This window comes from Heterocephalus glaber, unplaced genomic scaffold (assembly GCF_053883595.1).
Source record: "Heterocephalus glaber isolate CG9 unplaced genomic scaffold, H.glaber_assembly_v1.0 deba00001504, whole genome shotgun sequence".
NCBI classification, from domain to species: domain Eukaryota; kingdom Metazoa; phylum Chordata; class Mammalia; order Rodentia; family Bathyergidae; genus Heterocephalus; species Heterocephalus glaber.
This window is the reverse complement of record NW_028258324.1, coordinates 37456869-37479448: the sequence shown is the minus strand read 5'-3', so window position 1 is coordinate 37479448 and position 22580 is coordinate 37456869. Positions and strand designations below refer to the sequence as shown.

Sequence of the window (22580 nt, the reverse complement as noted above, 5' to 3'; positions counted from 1 at the left end):
CTCTAGCTTTCAGTTTGTATTCCCTAACCCTAAGTTTGAATGACTTTTCAGGGCCCTACAATGAATAATCTACATGAAGTATGTTATCAGAGGGAAACTAATCTTACTGCTAAGCAGTGTGTTGTACTGTATAGTGAATGTGTTTTGAAATTTAAGAATTATTTAAAGTAATAGTGTCATGAATGATTTAAAAATGTTTGGTGACTTGCTTATTTTAAGTGATCACCATTAAGTCAGAAAAATGTATTTTTAAATGATTTTAAAAGTGCCTTTTGAAAATTTTTAAACAATGGATTTAAACTGCATAAAATAAATTACCATGTTCAAAAAATAATTTTATCTTGTATTAAAATTGTAAGCCTTTTGCGTTTTTTTGCAGGGGGATTTTGGAACTCAGAAAGAAGCTGCTTGGGCCATAAGTAACTTAACGATTAGTGGAAGGAAAGATCAAGTAAGTTTAGTTTTTACTTCTCAAAACTGGTAAAAAAAAAATAATAATAATAACAGTACAGATAAATCATAATGTTTAGATTTAAGTAAATCATAATTTAAAATAGCAAGATAATTTTCTGTAATTTTTTTTTTTTTTTAAGCTGGGGATAGAACCCAGGACTTCATACATGCATGTGCTCTACCTCTGTGCCGCATCTCCAGCCCTTATTCTGTAGAAGTTTTTCATTTTTCATGTAGAACTATCACCTTGATTTTCTGTAGTCATAATTTATAAAAGCTAGGTGTCTTTTCTCTATCTTCTTCTTTTTTTTTTTTTTTGGTACTGGGGATTGAACTCGGGACCTTGCACTTGCGAGGCAGGCGCCGGAACCACTGAGCTAAATCCCCAGCCTTCTCTACCTTCTTTTAGTGCTAGGGATTGAACCTAAGATCTCATGTATGTCAGGTAAGTACTCTACTACTGAGCCAAACCATCAGATCCCCTGCAGGAATTCTGTAATCAGTGGTAAGATCAAAAAGCCTGTGGTCAGAGTTTTTGTTGTTTTAGTGGTATTCAGAAACAGACTTCTAAGGTTAATATGGCAGAAGGAAACTGCCTCACAGATTCTTCTAACAAATCAACTACAACAAAAACATTACCAGGAACAGTGGCTTATGCCTATAATCCTAACACTCTGTGAAGCTGAGGAAGGAAGATCATAAATTCAAGTTCTGCCTGGGCTACTCAGCACGAGAATCTGTCTCAAAATAAAAAATTGGAAAGGGTTAGGGTATAGCTCAGTGGTAAAATGCCCCTTTACTCAACCCCCCAGTGCCACCATAAGTTAAAAATAAGAAAATAATCAGCAACTGCAAAAAATTCATCAACAGGAAAAGAAATGAGAGGCCTGGGAATTTACCTCAGTGGCACCACACCTGCCTCGCAAGCTCAAAGTCCTGAGTTTGATCCCTGGTACAAAAAAAAAAGAAATGAGAGATTAAACTTAACCAGACAGCTGGGAGTAGGACACAGTGAATATGAGATGCTTAGGTATAAAATTTAAAGAGTCACTCGCTCTTGAGGCTATACAAGTGGCAAAGCTTAAGTATTATGCCAAGTAGCAGAGCTTAGACCTTTTCACAGAGCAGGTAAAAAGTAGATTTGGAGCTTAGTGTCAGTTGAAAACTGTCACAAAAAAGCTGTGGACTAATGGTAAGCAGTGACTTAATTTGAATATGAATACAGAACAGAATTGAAGCAAATGCCTGGAAATAATTAAAATATTTAAATGATTGGAAAATACTATAGTATGAAACCAGCAGAAATAGTGAAGTGAGTAGTCCAAGCGTATTTGTGATAAAAGTTACAGCAGAGAGACTTAATAGATGCTGTCCCACTGAAGCATCAGTTTTTTTAAAATAGCCTTCTGCTTCTTAACTAATTTCATCATTTGTTACTCCTAAGGGGAAAGGATCTTTGAAGGAAGTATTCCTTATGGCAAAGACATGTTGAAGTTTGAGTGATTCCTTCGTTTTTCACTTTATTTTTTCCCCTAAATTCAAAAAAATACACTTACTATAATAAAAAAATGAAGTTACATTAATAATGTAGTCTGCTAATGTGGGAGAAATGAGGTCATGTTTCCATATACAAAATTTCAAAGTCATCTATGGCCATACCACCCTGAACACGCCTGATCTCATCTGATCTCGGAAGCTAAGCAGGGTCGGGCCTGGTTAGTACTTGGATGGGAGACAAAATTTCAAAGTCATAATTATTCTTCTAAAATATTGTGGTACACAAAGTTGACCTACATTTTATTATTTCATGTTTTTATTCTTCAGGTAGCCTACCTTATCCAGCAAAATGTTATCCCACCTTTTTGCAACTTGTTGACTGTAAAAGATGCACAAGTTGTACAAGTAGTACTTGATGGACTAAGTAATATATTAAAAATGGCTGAAGATGAGGCAGAAACCATAGCCAATCTTATAGAAGAATGTGGAGGTAAGTTACTAGCTTTTATGCCACATTTTAATACTCTTTTTTAGTAACTACATTTATTTTCTGACAACTACAGCACTTCTGTATCTTTCTGTCTTTGATAATCAAGTAATAGAAAAAGTAATATATTCTATATATAGTTTTACCCAGCCTCTTGCATGTGCTTGGGTAACTGGATTGCTGCAATATGTTGAACAGGTACTGTGCTAGCACTGGGAGACAGTGGTAAACAAAACAGTCCTTTCCCTCAAGGCATGTAGTTTAGTCTTGAAATTAAATATGAACTGATTTAATGTGCTGATTACCCTAATAGAAATGTACAACAAAATGAGATACCTAATCCATCCTGGAAGAAGCAGAAAATGACATCTGAGCTGGATTTTGAGAGATGAATAAGGATTATTAAAGTAAAAAGGGATGAAAGGTGTTCCAGGCAGAGAGAACACCATGAGCAAAGTCTGAGGTGAGATACAGCATTCAGCAAATTATAAATGCAGTTCAGTGTTGCTGAATCATAAAGTATGGGGTAGAAACTGCTAAGAGATGAAGCTAGAGATGCAGCCAATAACCAGACCCCTGTGAAGTCTTACAAGCTTTGTAGCACAGCAGCTACTTCATTCTGTAGGGCAGTAGTTACCAAATCTGTCTACCAGAGCCAACCGGAGTATAAACAACACATACTAATTTTCAGCTCTTTGTGTTGATGTATAGGCAAAATATGAAAGTCCCAAATGTCGCTATTTAAGAGAATATAAATGTTATCCCCCAAGATAAGTATAAAAGTGAAGATATTTCTGGCAGAATTTGCAAAATGAATGAAGGGAAAGGTAGCTAAAAGAGTAGAACTTGAATCAACTAAGTAGGGGAGTCAGGAGACTTGAGAATTAATGTAACGAAATAGGTAAAGTTACCAAAGTGAGAAATGGAACAACAAAAAATGATGTATCACTGTCAGGAACAAGAGATGGGGAATAGCATTAGGGATTTAATTAGGGACTATAGTATATACCAGCAAAATAACAGACATAGTTATTTTTATTACTAGATTTTTTTTTACTATGTAAACATTTTAGTTACTAAAATATATTTTTATATATTAACATAAAAATACAAGTCCTTGAGCACTGCCTACCTCACTAGAAGTAAAACCAAGGGAAAAAATTTGTGTGTGTATGTGTGTACATGTGTGTGTGTGTGTGTGTGTGTGTATAAATATATATTTATATTTATATTAAACTCCTTAGTGGATTCTGCCCTAAGAGTATGACAAGCCATGAGAGGATTTTATCTAGGGTAGTTATATGTTCAGATAGGTCCAGAGATATCTGGGGAATTGGGTCTTTGGGGAAAAGAGGCAGGGAGACCAGTAGTCTCCCACTGTCTCCCAGTATATAGTGGTCAGCCCACAATAAATGAAGGTAGTAATATTAGAGACAAAGAAGTTCTTGAGATTTGATTGAAGGAGAAGGAAAAAAGCTTTCTCAAGTTACTGCTGGTTGTCAACAAGAATCAGGACAGTTTAAATGAAAATAGCAGATAACAAATTATGTTTTGAAGAGTTCTAGTTTTAGAAATTTGTGAAATGTCCTTGTGAAATTATGTAGACATTTGGATTTTGTGCTTGTGAAGCTCTGAAAAAAATGAAGCTACAGATTATAAGTTCTCAGCTTCTCTGACATAAATGTTTTAATGGAAGGATCACCATTAAGAGGAGTATTTAGAAAAGAAATGAGTCCATTTCTTCCATTCCTCATGGATAGGCGATATCTCCTGAAGGAACACTATTTCAGAGGTCCTAAAATTATTCCCATAAAGTAGAACAAGACCCAGTTTGTATATCAGCAACTATGTAAGGTTTTTTAGTGTTTTTGACTATAATTTAATAAACTCCTCGGGGTTTACGGGAAAAATTCCCTTTTCTCCTGAAATACTGTGGTTGATCTTGATCATTTTTTTTAGTACACTTAACATGTCTTAGGCATCATATTTATTAATTGTCAGTATCTTCAATTTCTGTTTCATTACTTGCTCACTAGGAAAATTTGCCAAATGCTAGCACTTAGGAAAGTTTTGCTTTTTTAACAAAACGATTTTACATATCTTTATAAATATTGGTTGCATATGATTGTGCTTAATAGATACCTGTACTATGATACATTTATATATTGTTAGATACTCAGATAGTCTTTTTAGGACAAATATACTATACTTTGGTATTAAATCTTTTTATATTTATGATTCACCTATAGAATAGATTCCCAAAAATTCTAATCCAAAATTGGTGCAATGCAGAAATTATATTATATGTTTCAAGATTATTATAATTTGTCACTGCTCTTTTTAAACACTACCATTATTTCACTTCATAAAATTTCTTTCAGGACTGGAGAAAATTGAACAACTTCAAAATCATGAAAACGAAGACATCTACAAATTGGCCTATGAGATCATTGATCAGTTCTTCTCTTCAGATGATGTATTTAATATTTTTGTAGTTTTCTTAGTTTTATGTATAAACATAAGTTTGGATGAAATCGTAAGCTAAGTTATATACATATTTCTTTTATGGTAAAATTAAATTAGATATGTGTTGGTCACTCACTCATTGTATGGACAGTCACTTTCCAAACCAATGTCACTTGCTTTGATAGCATAAATATTTCAGTATTTTTAAATCCTTTGAGGATGTTTTAGCTATAGTAACAAATGCTGAGGAATTTTTTTAACTGGATAAGTCAGGCTTATTTTTACTTGAGTTCTTTATAGTTCTTATGTTTTTAGATTGATACTAGCATAACATTTATAAATTTAAAGAACAGTGATATAGCATATCCTGTAATAAATCCTTTATGACAGTAGTCAGTCCACATTTGCATATGTTGTCATGTTATTTTTATTTGGTGATCAAAACAAATATAAAATGAAAGTAATTAAAAAGATAAGGCACTATACAGTATAAGGTACAATATACAAAATATCTTTAGATTGTTACTGTATGTGTCATTGAAATTAAAGAATTCCTTTTATATTACCTGTTTGGAAAATCTAAAAGCAACTGCTCCTTAAAACATAATGTGCTTTAGGTTTGTAATTATGTGGAGTTTCAAAAAAAAATTAGTAGAGCTATAATTTTACTGTTTTTACTGTTTTGTATCATTTGTTTCCACTTACTGTTAAAAGATTAACTGGAGGATAGTAGTATAGCTCAGTGGTAGAGTATGTGCTTAGCATGTACAAGGCCCCCGATTCAATCTCCAGAACAAACAAAAAAGATTAAAGATTACACTTACTTTCCTAGTTATCAGAAAAATTGTAGTGAGTACTAGTGTGTGCTCTTTCTTAGTATGGGATATGAGATCATCTCCACTTTAATACTACTACTTCATTCTTTGGAATATTTCTATCTTGCATATTCTCTTCTCTTGTTTAGTTGTCTCTTAAAAAGATTTTACAAAGTGTTTCAACTTTCTAAATGATGATGGTACATTGTTGACATCATCTAGAGCTTTCTTATCCTTTCTCAAAGGATACTGAGAGTATTACTATAATGCTATTTATGTATACATGAAGTTAATCATCACATTCTTCTCTTTTTCCCTAGATTGATGAAGATCCTAGCATTGTTCCAGAGGCAATTCAAGGTGGAACATTTGGTTTCAATTCATCTGCCAATGTACCAACAGAAGGGTTCCAGTTTTAGAAAGATGTTGTGGAAGTTAGGTACAATGCAGCACTGAGATATATATATATATATATATGTATATATATACATATATATAAAGAGGTTTGATCCATCAAGCTTGGCTCATGGGATCTGCTGCTGCATTAAATCGGGAAAGAAAATGTGAAGATTTCATTTGGAATCACCGAAAATGCCCAAATGAGATCAAGATGGCGAGTGGGTGCGAGTGAGAATGAGTGGCAAAATGTAATGAAAACTTTACATGGATGCTTATTTAGGTTCAAAGTAAAAAGGGCTACAGGTCACAGATCTTCAGTGCCTGAGAAGGAACATTGACTTACTCTGTATCAATTGAGGGGAAAGTGAAGTACTGTCATCTTCAAGCCTTGTAAGCATAAAAGAGAATAGAATGCCCATATAAGTCAAGGAAATGAGCCCAGGCCTTGCTATGAAGCAGTGTGTGAATGGACAATATTGAATGAATGTCTGGCTCAGTGATAGAGCCAGGTTCATCTTTCAAATCTAGGGCTCTTCACTAATGAAGCAGACTCCTAGTCCTGGAGTGACTGTGTACGAGAGTGTGGTTGTGGTGCTGTATGTGAACGCATGCAAGCTTGATTCGCCTTCAGGGGGCTGATAACAAACCTAGTAAATCATCAAAATGAGATCACAGGTGTTAATGTACACTGGACATGAAAACAAAGACCGGTTTAGCAGCAGACATTGGTTTACTCTGCAGCCTGTGTTTTCTGTTTTCCTTCTCTCCCTCCCTACCCCCCCCCCCCGTTTTTTTTTAGTTTTAGTTTTATTTACTTTACCTAGTATGGCTTTTTTAGTTGCTTCTCAAGTCAGAAAACTTCAGGAAGGTTTCCCTGTGCATTTGCACCAGATGAATGTTTGATGCTATGAAAAGCTTTCCATATCATCAAAACTAATTTGTGTAGATTTTTGCATGAAAAAAATCATAAATTTCCCTCAAAATAGACTGTGTTGCAGTACACAAGTTGCCATAATAGTATAAAACAGTAAAATGTGCTTAAAAGGCCATCCTTTTCATTTTCAGAGATAACATAAAGATCTTTGCATGAGATAAATCTACAGCATAGCTCATTTTTAGATTTTGTTGAGTCCTGTAAAGAAGAAGAAAAAGTTTCAGTTGTGATAGAATACCGTGCTGTGTTTAAATGTTACTTGTTTTCAAACTTTGTTTTCTATGAAAATGATATGGAAACTTCTAAAATGGAATTTGGTGCATATGTACTGCTGAATAAAGACCGATGAAGAGGTTTGAGTACATGTACAAATCAAGTAATGGTTTGAACAACTTTAATAATATACCTAATCTGTTCAGTTGTTTTAGAATCTTTTTATCTTAGATGTAGGCAGCCATGAACAATCTATTTTGAGCCACTTTAGGGAGAAAACTTTGTATTTTTAAAACTTGCATAAAAGTTATGCAAGTGTTTTTTATAAATTGGAATAATGCCTCAGTTTTGAGGTTATGCACACTAAATTAAATGTGACATAAATTAATTTGTAAAAATAAAAACTCTTTATAAGGTGGCTCATTGTAGGAAATCCTGTGCCTTCCCCTTTGAGCACAAGTGTTGCATGAACAACAGTTTGCTATAAGAAACATACCGGATTAGCCACCATTAGCATCTATATCTACTTTGTGTTTAAAAATCAACTGGTAATTCTGAAACACTGTAGAATGGATAAAAATTATTTTGTGATCATAACTCTTTGTTGAACTAGAGTATTTTTGCAGCATTCCTTGTCATCAGAAACATGGTTAAAGTTTAAAACTAGAAGCAGCAGAAAACTAGCTTGTAAAATTTATCCAAGTAGAGTGCAGGCTAGGCTGTCTTGGGGAAATAAACATTAAAACTTAAAGCAATGTTTTACATGGGGTGTGTGTGTGATGTGTGGATTTTTTTTTAAGTTACTGTTAAGTTAGAGTATAACTCAGTGGCTTCTATTAACTTATTTTTTCTTAAGCTTTTACCTAGAACCAACAAACAATTTCATAAGGTCTGTAATTTCAGTAAAAATATATGTAAGTATTTCGTCCTACTGAATTGGTTTGGTTGACACCATCTCTACTTGAGCATTCTCCCTGTTCAAACCAAGGTTTTAGCCTTCCTTCACTGTCCAGCCAAATCAACTTAAGAGAGGCAACTTGAGCCATATCTTAAATATCAATGTAACTTCAACATATGGCTCCAAGTAATACATTGCATACAAAGCATGATTTACAGAAGGCTGTAATTACTGAAAAGTTCCTATTTGCCTAATTCCTCTTTTTCTGTACAGTGTGGTGCAGAGTAAGCCAATGAGCTTGTAGTAGGCCAAATTATTTTATAGGATACTTATATTTAAATAGGATTCATATTAACATCTCTAAGTACAAGGGCTACCTGCTCCTATAGGGCATTGATTTTCTAATTCTAAAATAGGCTTTTTTATATATATGAAATTGTTTCAGTACAGTTTGCCTCCATTAACTGATTTAAACAACTTTTTTTTTAATTCTTTAGTGATCTAGGAAATGGATTCATTTTTAACACAAGCCTTTACATCTGATGAGGAAAATAATGGAGTAATAAGCTAAATATTCCTGACTTTTCATATCTTAAACTGCCATTTTTGAGCCCTGAGTGCTTCTCAAGTGCTATGAACATAAGATTATTAAGGTGTGTGAGAAGTTCTAATCTAAAATATAACATTAAAATACTGTTTCTGGGGCTGGAGATTTAGCTCAATGGCACCATGCCTGTCTGGCAAGCACAAGGTCATCAGTTCGATCCCTGGTATCAAAAAACGTTTCTGATTTTCAAAAACTTAAGTAATTGTGTGATATACTGGAACTAGTACTTTCCACATTGCTCTGGACCAGATCCGGAGTATTGCCTGTGGGTGAAGCTATCAACCAGTCATTAAAAGTACATCTGGAAGAGGTTGGGAATGGGGGATATCACTTAATCTTGCCTTGACTGCAATTCATAGATTTTTGTATGTTTCTTTAAAGGTATAACTGCCTTGTAAAATGAGTGAGTTTATTGTAACATTGATGTAATATATGGGAGACCATTTTCCAATTTTTTATTGCCTCATCCCTCAAAAAAGTTACAGAAATTACCCTGACTTGGTGGTACATGCCTGTAATCCCAGCACTCAGGAGGCTGAAGCAGGAAGATTGCCATTAAATTTGAGGCTAGCCTGTGCTACACAGTTCAAGGCCAACCTGAACTTCATAGCGAGTCTGTCTCAAAACAAAAAGGTTGCAAAAATTTAAGTTTTGGCTTTAAGACTAGTTGCTGTATAGGAAATTACCTCAAACGTGACATATATTTGTTATTTCTGTTTCTGTGAGTCAAGAGTTCAGTAACAGCTTAGCTAGATCCTCTGCTCGGGCCTAACAAAACTACAATCAAGGTGTCAGCCAGAGCTGCAGTCTCATTGGAATCTGGGAATCTTCATGCCTGTATGGGAGAATACATTTCCTTGTAGCTGTAGAACTCATATCAGCTTGCTTTTTCAAGGCTAACAGGAGAATTTCTGATCTCAGGGATGGCCCAAACCCTTTTAAAGGGTTTAGCTGAATAGTTCAGGTCCTTCATCCCCAGGATAATTTCCCTTTTGATTAACCCAATACCAAACTAAATAGGTACCTTAATTATACCTGTAAAATCCCTTCACCTTTACCTTCATTCCAGTCTGATCACAGGTCTTAGTTATATTCCTTTTTTTTTTTTTTTTTTTTTTGTAGCAGGGATTGAACTCTGGTCCTTGTGCTTGCGCAGCGGGTGGCAAAACCACTGAGCTAAATCCCCGGCCCCAGTTATATTCATTATATTCACAGATCTTGTGCACATTCAAGGAAGGGTGCTATACAGGGTATATATACTAGGGACTCGGGAACTGCTAGTATTCTGACGTGAGGGAACGTAAGTAGAACTGGAGCAGTTTAGAAGTGATTTCCTCATAGTGCAAGCTCATTTTTGGATCAAGGTCACCTGTGAGAACCTAATGAAAACTGGACCAGCTTCCCTCCAAAAGTGCATGTACAAGGGCCGGGGATGTAGCTCAGTGGCACCGTGCCTGCCTGGTAAGTGCAAGGTCCTGAGTGATCCCCAGTAGGGGAGGCAGGGGGTGGAATGTGTATACACAGTTTCCATAAAATTTTATTAAGGGATTTGTGGCAGTCTATAGATTGAGTATAAATGATCTGTCCCATCCCTCCTTTTCAAATGATTGAGTGGTCAAGGTGATTTGCCCAAGGTCACACAGCTATTAAGGGCCAGGTAAGAGCTCTATTTCTATACCATGCAGTGCTTCCAGTTACTGTTCTAAAACTAACTGAAATTTATTTAAATTTGTGAACCAGTGCACAAAATGGTTTATGCAGCTTTTCCTATCTTGAATATAAACAGGCTTATTTACCTTTAGTCAAAGGCAGTTACCTGAGTTTAGTTACTTAATTTGAACTAGAATTACCGTTGATTATTTTGAAGGCCTAGATACAAGTATTCTTATACCTGTTTTACTTCTTGACTACTTACTCATGTGGGCCGAATTCATTAAGTGGAAGCCAGTAGTTTAACAGGATGGAGGGGAGGAGTTTTTACCGAGATACCTGATACAGTATTAAAATACTAACAAAATCTGTGCCTGACATTTTGAACATTTAAAGAAAAAAATAAATTTAAATACATTAGTAAACTTTTTTTAAGGATGGGAACATAACTCAGAGTACTTGTCTAGCATGCATGAGACCTTCAGTTCGATCATAAGCACCACCAAAAAAAAGTTTTAAAAATACAGTAGTAAGATTGTGCATGGAGCACACATCTGTAATCCCGCTGAGATTGGAAGATTTTGAGTTGAAGCCAGCCTGGACTGCATAATGAGGCCCTGTCTCAAAAAATAATAAAATTTTGAAATTATTAAAAAGTTGCTGTATAAATGTCTAAGTCAAACTAAGATACACATTGATAGCTATAGGGCTTTTGAGGGGGAGAAGGTGTCTGTGTTGCCCAAGCTGGCCTCCAACTACCTCAAGTGTCTACCTCAGCCTCCCAAGGAGCTGGGACTACAGACGTGCTACCACGTCTGGCTCCATAGTGCAACTTAAGAAAGATGTAAAAATTTGAAAACTACCACTGTGTAAGAGCAGCTAAGTGTGAGGAAAAGTAAATGTTGCTACAGGGTCTTTCTGACCTACCTCCTGCCATAGGACTGCAGAATTCCTTTATCACTTACATTCTTTTTGCCCCAATTTCTGCCTTCTCCACAGATGTTATGTCTTGTATCTATGGTGCTTACTCCAAGTACTTAACTTTTCCAAACAGTTCTTCCAATTTTATTCTTTGTAAAGATATTTTATTATCTCATCCACTTATATCTTTCTTTTACTCTCCAGACATGAATCCTGCTTTTCCTTGACCATATTTTACTTCTGATGTGTGCAACTGTGTTACTCTGTTTTGTTGTTGGTGTTGCTGCTGTTGATAATTGAATACCTCAGACTGGATAAGTTTTAAAAGAAGTTTATTTTGGTTCAAGAGTTCTGGCCCAAGGTCAAGGTGCCACATCTGGTGATGGAGCATCACATGGCAAAAGACAGGAAGTGTGTAAGTTGTGTGTGTGTGTGTGTGTGTGTCCATCTAGTCTCTCCCTCTTACAGAGAGACAGGAATTTAGTCATAAGCGCTCAATTCTAGTGACCTTATCTGTTAAACCCTAAGCATTCTCATATCACTGCCCCAGCAAACACTATAGTCAGATTAAGTTTCCACCCTCTTAATACCTCAGAGAAATTACAACACATGAAGTACTGGGTAGCACTGAACCCAAATCAGACCATAGCAATAGCTGACTGATTATCCTTGACTATAGTTACTCTCTAATTTTACCCGATTTCCTCCAACCTGTTTTTAAAGCAAGTAATCACCATTGGTATGGAATCTCAGCACTCCAGGAGAATCACAAGTTCAAGCCCAGTCTGGGTGACTTAGCAAGACCCTGCCTCAAAGGGCTAGGGATGTAGCTCAGAGTGAAGGCACTGGGTTCAATCCCCAGTGCAGGGGTCGGGGGACACTCCAATAATCTTACATGCTTTTGTGCTCCACTTGATCTCGTTTCCTTCCAGATAATGCCCTCAGTGTCCTGTCCTCTCCATTGTGCTTTTAAGTTTTGAACCTGTGAGCCACCCTTGGCACATCCTTTTTACATAGTTGCCTCTGTGTATGTGTGTGTACACACAGAATAACCCTAGGTACAAGGTGTGTATTGTCTAAGGGGAATTGCCCTTTAAGGTTTGCTGCAAGTAAAGGCAGAAAGCTTATTCATTTCTACATTTGATGATATTTGAGAACCCACATTGGGGTAGTGGATAAGCCAGGAGTTTAGAAAAACAAAATAATTAAAATATTACTGGCTTTTTGCATACTAAGGACTCATTCTACCACTGAGCTACATCCCCAGCCCTCCTTTTTACTCTTTAGGAACAATAATACAACCCAGCTCTTAGACTTGGCTAAAGAGGGAGTTCTCTTAAACATTTTAACTCATAATTGGGGGTGGAATCAAAATACTCTCCCACAGTATCAACATCTTCTTCCTTAAGGATTGGCCACCCATTCGCCTCAACATAAAACTTACCTATATCTGGGCATGTTGGCACATGTGTGTAATCCCAGCACTTGGGAGGCTGAGGCAGGAGGCATGAGTTTGAGGCCAGCCTGGGCTACACAGTGAATTTAAGGCCAGCCTGGACTACGCAGTGAGACCTCGTCTCAACAAAAGAAAAGAAAACTACCTATGCTGGGTGTTTTCTGTCTAGTCATTTCCTTTTGGATCTGCCAGTGTGCTGCCTCCATAAAAGGTGTATTCTGCACAAATGTAACACCCCCCAGTGGGGTGTTCAAGGTGCACTGCCTGTGTAACTAGGAATTCTCCCATGTCTCTATTGTATCCAGACCAGTTATCTTTAACATAATGGATGGTTTAGGTTATCTTAACATTTTAGTTTAAGCTTTATAGGTGTACTCAGAATGGTGCAAAGAAACTTATCTTTTCCCCCCTTTGAACTAGTTTAGGATTATCCACAGCAGGTTACCTAAATAGTAGCTTTGTCCTAGTCAGTCCATCCAGACATGCAAAAAGTACTGCAAAGTTTGTTTCCCCATTAACTGTCCCATCTTCATTCTCCCAGCTGCAGGGAGCCAAGAAAGAGGTAGCAGAAAGTGTCTTGTTTTCGTCCTGGTTTTTCTCAACTTCATAAGTCCCTTGAATATTCTAGATATCTCCCAAGAAATAAGGAATATATCTAAGACTATGCCATCCCCATAAACCTTGTTTTGCAGGATATCTTTTACATTTATGGAATATTTTTCCGTCTCTAATGTCTGTTCACTCATTGCACTACCACACTGCGTTTCTCCGTCTTTCTCTCCACTAGATTGTAAGCTCCTTGAAGGGCAAGGTCAGCATATAAGCAAAGCTCTGTAAACACCATAAAGGTGCAGTGAGTTCTATGGGCACTCAATAAACGTTTGTGATAATAATGCAACTTCTCAGATGAACTGATTGTAGTGACTACCATAAGTCTTGTTTTCAATTTGAAATTTTCCTCATTGCATCTGAAGTTTAGAAGACCTTCAGTAGGAATTACTTGCAGATTAATGCACCTTAGGGCTGGGGATTTAGCTCAGTGGTTTCGCTGACTGCTGCACAAGTGCAAGGACCCGAGTTCAATCCCTGGTACCAAAAAAGTAAAAAAATGGTCAAGACGTGCTGTAAACATGTACCAATTCTTCAAAATGAATATAAGTATTATATAGTCCAAATGTGCACTAGTAAAAAAAAACACTGCCCTCAGATTAATGCACCTTATTTTTCCTCACTTTTGATATTTTACCCCATCAGATCCGAGTATCTAACATCCATAAAATGTGGAAATAGGTCTGTATATGTTCTCTAACAGTTTTAGAAACTATGAAGCAGAGATAACATAAAGCTCCCTAATACTCCTGATACAGTTCATTTTATGGAAATACATCATTTATTGAAATGATTATACTAATGATTCTACAAAAAATATGCAAACCATAAAGATAAGTTACATTGTTTTGGTCAGTCAGCTACAGTATGAAATAAGCAGTGTGCTTTGGTTTATTCATGTTGCAGTGTTCATTGATTTAGATAACCACATAATTGTGTAAGTTTTCTTCTACCTGAATAGCAATTACACATTCTAGTTTCTGGAGATAATTGAAAGTAACATACGAAACGCCCTCTTCAGTTTTATTTAATCCCATTCTAAGCAATATAATCACTATGGTATTTATCCATTCTTTTACTCTTGGTGGTTGGAGAGGCCTTATTGCAAGTCATACAGTGACCCTTTGAGCTGGCTTCAAATCTTGGCTCTGCCACTTAACTCCTGTGGGACCTTATAAAGTTATTTCACCTTTGTGTACTTAAGTTTCTCCATGTGAAGAAAATGAATCAGTAGTACCTACCTCAGTGGGTTATTCTATGGCTTAAATGTGTTCAGTAAAGCATGTAGACTAATCCTAGGTACACAGTAAACGTAGCATCTAAAGTAAGTTTCCTTTAAAGTTTACTGCAAGTAAATATAGAAGTTTTATTCATTTCTACATTTGTCAATATTTGAAGACCCATATGACCCACATTGAATTGGAATTAAAACAGGAGTTTAGACGATCTCCGGTACCAAAAAAAAAAAAAAAAAAAAAGACAGAAATTTAGGGAAACAAAGCCAATTAAAATGTACTTTCTGTCAATTGAGTTTACTGGGAGGAACACAGTCATTAGTGGATAAATGAGCAAGTAAAAGCAGTGATAAATACATGCTAACTGAGGTTAAATTCCACTACTTTACAACTATGTATTTGATGAAACACCCAAAAAATTTGACTTAATACTGTATTTCTAAATTCATTATCTCCATCTTCAGACTTCAACTATTCAGACTTCCATTTTTTCAGATCTCTAATTCCCTGCATTCACTTCACTGTTAGTAAATAATCTTTCCTATTTCAGTGAGGAGAGCATAGAAAACGTCTTCAGCTCACTTCCTGCCTAGAAACCTGAGATAGCACTTACCCTGTTCCTGTTCCATTAGATGTATCTTTTCCTCAAAAATAAGGCAACCCTGTCTTAATTTTTATCTCCTGCTGCTTCTTCATACAGGTCTTCTCATATCCATCTATTCCCTTTCAATCTGATCCTTCCCTTAACATTTAAACATGCTTAAGATATTTTCAACTGAAGAAAGCTGAACTCTGCCTTTCCAGTTCCTACCCCCTCTTCCTCTTAACTATCACAGGCAAAGCTCTTACAAGTTTGCTTGTTTTCTTCAATTGCTGAAATCCTATTCACCTCAACCCATTTCAGTCTTTAATTTGCCCCATCATTCTATAAAGCTCTTGAAAAATCCCACGTGTATCATTAAGTTAAGTAGTTAATGATTATTATAACTCAGAAACATTAAGAGACTTGACCATTCTAATTTTTCACACTATATCCTCTGACTACAGCCACCTCCCTCTGCCCCCAGAAATTTACCCAATATTTTGTCTTTTTTTTCTAGTACATCCTTCTCCCTTGTTGTTACATCTCAGCCTAAGATTCTCTTTTCACACTAAACTCCCTTTATTCTATACAAAAATAAAATGAATACATTTCAATGATTATGACATACCACTAACCCCCAGTTGAGTATTGGCTTTTCTGAAATCTCCATTACTCCCTTCTTGGAATTCCCACGTAGATGTTTGAAAAGCAACCATAATTCAACTTGTCCAAACACAAGCCAATGGTCTTCCTCTCCTTCCCTCAAACATGATCCTCTTGCATTGTTCCCTGTCTCCAGGAATGTCACCCCCCCACACAATGTTCTCAAGAATGCCTCTTGCATCCATTCACTTAATTCCATTTCTACTTTCTTAGTGTGACTACCATGTCTTTTCTTGAACCATTGCAAAATTCTATTAAGATAACCTCAAGCCATTCTAGCCCTTTCCAATTTGATTATGAATGCAGAAAAATCTTTCCAAAGTCAAGTCTGAGGTGCTAGCATTTCTACTTTTCACATCTTCTCACTGCTCTTAGGATAAAAAGATCTTTTTAAAAACTTTATTCAGAATCTTAAGCATGTGCAAAGTTGGGAGTGGGAGGATTCTGTAGGTATTACCCAGTTTCAACCATCATCAACACATAGTGAAACGTTTTATCTCTCCCACCCACCTTTCCTATCTCCTTTGGATTATTTTGAATCCAATCTCTAACATTTCATTATATACCTCTATAAAATTTTAAGATTTGTTTAGCATAACTACAGTACTATTATCACCTTCCTTTAAAAAATAAGTATTGGGCCGGGCATTTAGCTTAGTGGTTCCTGAGCCTGCCTCACAAGAGCAAGGTCCTGAGTTCAATCCCCAGTACCAAAAAAAATAATAATAATAATTATTGCTAGATGTGGTAGTGTATGCTTGTAATCCCAGAACTTGGGAAGCTGAGGCAGGAGGATCATGAATTCCAGGTTAGCCTGGACCCTGTCTCAGAAAATAAAAAATGAATTCCTGGTCTGGGGATTTAGCTCAGTGGTGCTGCTGCCTGCCTTGCTAGTGCAAGGTCCTGAGTTCAATCCCCGGTACCAAAATAAAAAGAATTTCTTCAGGGAAGTATTGACAAAATTGTTAATTAACAGCCATGCTCTCTGCCTCCTCCTGTAGCTATTTCTCATACACATTACACTCCTCTGTGTTTCCAGTGCCCTGGTTTTTCAGCCACTTTTTATACAATTCCTTTATTAAAAGTTCTCAATACTCCAGCACTGCAAAAAAGAAAATGTTGATCTGGGTGTGTAGCTCAGTAAAATTCTTGCTCAGCAGGTGTGAGGTCCTGATAAAACAGAAACATAGAATGCCATTCTTTTTCATTAGAGCACATTCAAATTTACAGTTAAAATTTCCCACTACTAGATCATAGCAGGAAGCATATAACATATTGCCTGGAATGAAGTGCACATATCGTTTAATAGATACATGGATTTATGAGAGAAAAGAGGATTGACATTTTGCCCCAGCTCAGGGGAGAATAATTTTTAGGATAGTCTCTGGGAAGAAGTAGGACCTCCTACTTCTTAGGAATCTTCAGTTGGAGAGTATCATTGTCGATTTGGGCTTGTAAATAAATTTTGTTGAAGATAAATTTCAGGGAGATGAGTAGGGACAGGGTAACCAATTAGGAAGATTTTAGACATGAGCTAAGGATAGATCCTGAATTGTGCAGTACATAGTTGAAATGGAAAAAAGGAAGTAATCTAAAAATGTTCAGCTGTGTTCCCATCATCAGTTTATTGTCTCAAAGCACCAAACCCAGTCTTCTTTGCCCTACTTTGTGACACTAGAACTGAACTACACAAGAAAGTGTTAAGCTTTGTCCTTAACACTGTAGTGATGAGACAGGACTATTGGGACTGGAAGACACTTTTGGGTTCTAGGTAGCCATTTTTGTAATTCAACACCAGAACCCAGTGGCCCTTGGGGACCAGCTCCCACTGTGCTTTCTGGCCTTGCTCTCTTAACATGCAGCTGCTTCAGAGCACTTCCAACAAGCCACTTCCACAGCAGTGTATCATGTAGAAGAAATGAAAATAATTTAAAATAGAAGTTTTATCCAAGGAATAACTTCATAAGAAGTGTTCCAGAATAGGATAGAAAATAAACACTACTGCAGGAAATCAATGTAACCTCTCTGTCTCTGTCTCATTGTCTCTGTCTCTCCCTTCCCTCCCCACCTCTTCCTTTTTTTGACAGTGCTAGGGATCTGTCCTCACATATGCTAGGCAAGTGCTCTTATCACTGAGCTACATCTCCAACCTCAATGTAATCTCAATATATAAATTCTCATAATGTGCTAACTAGAAAACAACCCAATTTAAAATGAACAAAATTTTACACACACAGAAAGCTGGACATGGTGGCACATAGCTATAATCCTAACTACTCAGGAGCCTGAGGCAGAAGGACTATAAATTTTAGGATAGCCTAGGCAACTTAGCAAAATAAAATTTAAAAAGGGCTGGCAATGTAGCTCATCGGTAGAGCAGTTGTCTAGCATATATGAGCCAATATGTGGGTGGCAAATGTATTTTTCATATGTTTCATATGATGTTCATTGTCACTAATCATGAGAGAAATACAAATAAAAACTATGAGCTACCACTATGCATCTACATTAGAATGGCTTAGATTTTTAAAGTTGACAATTCCAAGTGCTGCCAGAGACACAGAGCAACTGGAGTTCTTATACATTCCTAGTGGGAAGGCAAAATGGCCCAACCTCTTTGGAAAGTAATTTTGCAATTTCTCATCAAATTAAGGATGCACTTTATCCTGCAACCAGCAATACCAATCCAAGATATTTACGTGAGTGAAATGAAAATTTTGTCTACCTGAAAACCTGTCTATGAATGCTTACAGCTGCATTACTTAATAATAATAATCATCCCAACAGGAAACAAAGTTCTTTCAGTTGGTGAGTGAATGAACTAGTACATGCATCTAATGGGTTATTAGTTATCAGTAAAAAGCTGATACAACATGAATGCATTCACATGCATTATGTTAGCTATAATAAGCCAGATTCAAAAATTTCATACAATATGATTCCATTTACATGACAATCTGGAATAGGAAAAATCAGAGTTACTCTGTACAGCAAAATAACTAAAATACTTCTGTTGAACACAACTGGAGATTGAAATTAAAAGTTACATGATTTTCTTAAATGCGACTTAATAAATAGGTCAGTTCTCCCAAGTTGAACTTTTAAAAAGAAAAAATGAAAAGGAATATTCATGAAAATTCTGAAAAAGAGCTTTGTCAGACTTTAAAATATAAATCAATAATTAAAAGAGTATAGAATTGGCTCAATAAATAGTTTGCTGGAGTGTGTGTGTGTGTGTGTGTACTGGGGGTTGAATCCAGAGCCTTCCTTACATGTGGTAAGCAGGCACTATGTTCTGAGCTCCATCCTCAGTCCTAGAGGCATGTTTTTTAATTGTGTAGACACAAACAATTGTAGGGATATATTATATAATAGAGGTAGCATCCCAAATAACTGGGGAAAGATGAGTTATTCAGGAACTAGTAGTGAAAGTCAGACTACATCCAGAAAGAAAGTTGGTGTCATATCTCATACCTTTATATCAGGAAGAAATCCAATGAATAAAGATAAAAATGAACACTAAAGCTGGGTGTGGTTGGCGCGTGCCTGTAATTCCAGCACTCAAGAGACTGAGGCAGGAGGATCGCTGTGAGTTCGAGGCCAGCCTGAGCTACATAGTTTGAGTTCAAGGCCAGCCTGAACTACATAGCAAGACCCTGTCTCAAAAAACAAAAACATGGGCCAGGGATTTAGCTCAGTGGTTCTGTCACCTGCCTTGCAAGTGAAAGCACCTGAGTTCGATCCAGGGTACCAAAAAAAAAAAAAAAATACCACGGGGCGGGGATTTAGCTCAGTAGTTCTGCCACCTGCTTTGCAAGCACCAAGTCCCCAGTACCCAAAAAAAAGCTAAATCTATAAAAGCACTAGTGGAAAACCCTAGGATAATTGTTATATACCAGCAAAGTAGGGAAAGATCTTTCTGGGCATATGTAAAACTCAGAAGTTAGAAATAAGAAATTGATAAATTTCCTAACATAAAAAAATAAAAATTATTTGTGCAGGAAAATCTTCATGAAGGAAGAACTGAGAAAATTGCATGTGTGTGTGTGTGTGTGTGTGTGTGTGTGTGTGTGTGGCTGAGGATTGAACCCAGGACCTCATGTATAGTAGGCAAGCACTTTACCACTGAGCTACACCCAGCCCAAGAAAAACATTTCTAATCATTTAATACAAAAGGCCAATTTTTCTAACATATGAAAATTCCTACCAATCAGTTCTAAGAGGCTCAATGCAAAACTAGATAAAATATATAAACAGAGTTAACACCATATAAGTGGCTCTCTTATGGGTTGATTTCTGTTCCTCTAAAATTCATATGCTGAAGTTTTAACCCTCAAAATGTAACTTTATTTGGAAATAATGTTTAGAGTGATGATCAAGTGAAAATGAAATCAGTAAAGTGGGTCCAAATCCTATATATGACTGGTATCCTTAGAAAAGGGAGAGATTTGGAAACACATACACACACACACACACACACACACACACACACACACACAGGGAGAATGTGAAGATGGAATCGGGAATCAGAGTGATTTTTCTACAAGCCAAGGAAAGCCACCGATTGTCAGCAACCTATCAGAAGCTGGAGGAAGTGTAAATTATTGTGGTTACACAACCACAGCTCTCAGAAAGATCAAGATACCTTAATCTCAGACTTCTAGGCGCCAGAACTGTGACAATTTTCTGTTGTTTAAGCCACCAAATTTGCAAGGTTTTGCTACAATAACCCTAGCAAACTAATACAGTCTGTACATCTGAAAACTTTCAATCTCCCCAATAATATATGAAATTCAAATTAAAACGGCAAGAAACAATTTGTAGTCTAGTAGATTGACAAAGATCAAGAGTTTGGATAACAAAATGTCATTAGTGTGAGCAAAGAGTGCTCTCATACCTTGCTGTTTGGAGAACAGATTGGTACAAACTCACCAGGGGAAATGTTGTTCTTCCCTTCTCTCTCCTCTCCTCTCCCCTCCCCTGCCTACCCCTTCCCCTCCTGTGAGGTACTGAGAATTTGCACTGAGCTACATCCCCAGTCTTTTTTATTTATTTTAGAACAAGGTCTCACTTAAGTTCCTACAGCCCAGGCTGGGCTGGGACTTGCATTCTCCTGCCTTGGTTTCCCAGTCTGCTGAAAAACATCATGTCCACCTGGTGGAAATAAATTTAACAAAATCTATCAAAATTATTTTTAAACCTATCCTCAAAATGTGTGAAATAACATGCATGCAAATTTATTCATTGTGACATCATATAGAAAATGGAAAAACCAGAACTACCAGAAGTAGGTGTTTCTGGGCTGGGGATTTAGCTCAGTGGTTCTGGCGCCTGCCTTGCAAGCGCAAGGTCCCAAGTTTGATCCCTGGTACCAAAAAAAAAAAAAAAAAGTAGGTGTTTCATAATCAACATCCATACAATGGGTTATTTTACACCTATCTTCAAAATAAAAAGACCTTTTATGTATTGATATAGAAAAAAATCTCCAAAATATTAAGAGACCAATAAATCAAAATGCACAATTGTATATGATATTTTAACATTTGTATTTAAAAGGATGTGTATATATGCATTTACTTGATTATGCTTAAAATATCTCTGGGAGAATATACTCAAGAAATTATTAACATTGGATTCTCCACAGAAGTAAGTTGGATTTGTAAATTACAAGATTGGGGAGAATCTTTTATCACATGATGTTTAAGAAAATACTTTTGAATTTTGAACCACATGAATAATATAAATATATAATTTTTACATAAAGTTTGGTTTTTGCTCCCACAAGGTGGCAGTGTTCAAGGCTTTATGGACCATAATATGTATTTTTGACATGACTTTTTGTATTTGTCCTGTATCTTTCATGGATTCAATCAGCAATTAAAAATATTTCACAAAATTTATTTCATAAATATTTCATAAAAATATTTATTTTTATGTAAGGTTGCATAATTTGAGAGCGTTATATTTTTCCTTTATTTCCCTAATTTTATAATCATAGTCTGTTTTGTTTTGGTTTTGCTTTCATTAAAGTACTACAGGCCACAATAAGAAAAAAAATAGTACAAAAGGACCTTTAATGAAATATTAGTCTTTCTCTCCATCCCACTTCCATTCTCAAAGTCAACTGACTACCTCTTATTGTTATTGAGGTTATATTCAAAATCTTAAATAAATATTATATATCTCTAGTTTCAATTTTTACTGACTTTAAATAAAATATACTACTTATGACAGACAAGGGTTTAGCTCACTAATACTACTTCCCAGTTTCATTCTTTGACACCTCCCCTTGGTACTGGGGATCAAAACCAGGGATGCACTGCCATCGAACTATATCCTCAGCTTTTTAAATTTTTATTTTGAGACAGTCTCACTCAGTTTCCTAAGCTGTCATCAGACTTGCAGTCCTCCTGCATCAGCCTCATAAGTAGCTAGGATTACAGGCACATGCCACCATGCCCAGTTCTGATTTTTTTTTTTTTTTTTTTTTTTTTGGTAGCGGGGATCCAACTCGGGACCTTGCGCTTGTGAGGCAGGTGCCAGAACCACTGAGCTAAATCCCCAGCCCTGAATTTTTGATGTTATTTTTAAAATATTTCTATTGGTTACCTTTATACCTTGAGGAGTGCTGGGATCAAACCCAGGGTCTTGTGCAGGCTAGGCAAGCACTTTACTGCTGAGATACATCCCCTGT

General features: G+C 36.3%; 1 protein-coding gene across 1 annotated transcript in view; it reads left to right on the top strand.

Annotated features, from left to right (window-relative positions):
- Positions 1–8031, top strand: part of Kpna4 (karyopherin subunit alpha 4) — a 60640-nt gene extending 52609 nt beyond the window's left edge. The window contains exons 14-17 of the mRNA XM_087186460.1: positions 380–451; positions 2278–2440; positions 4819–4913; positions 6039–8031. Coding sequence (XP_087042586.1) covers positions 380–451; positions 2278–2440; positions 4819–4913; positions 6039–6137 — 429 coding nt within the window. The 3' untranslated portion in view covers positions 6138–8031. The remainder of the gene's footprint in view (positions 1–379; positions 452–2277; positions 2441–4818; positions 4914–6038) is intronic.
- Positions 8032–22580: the final 14549 nt, after the last annotated feature.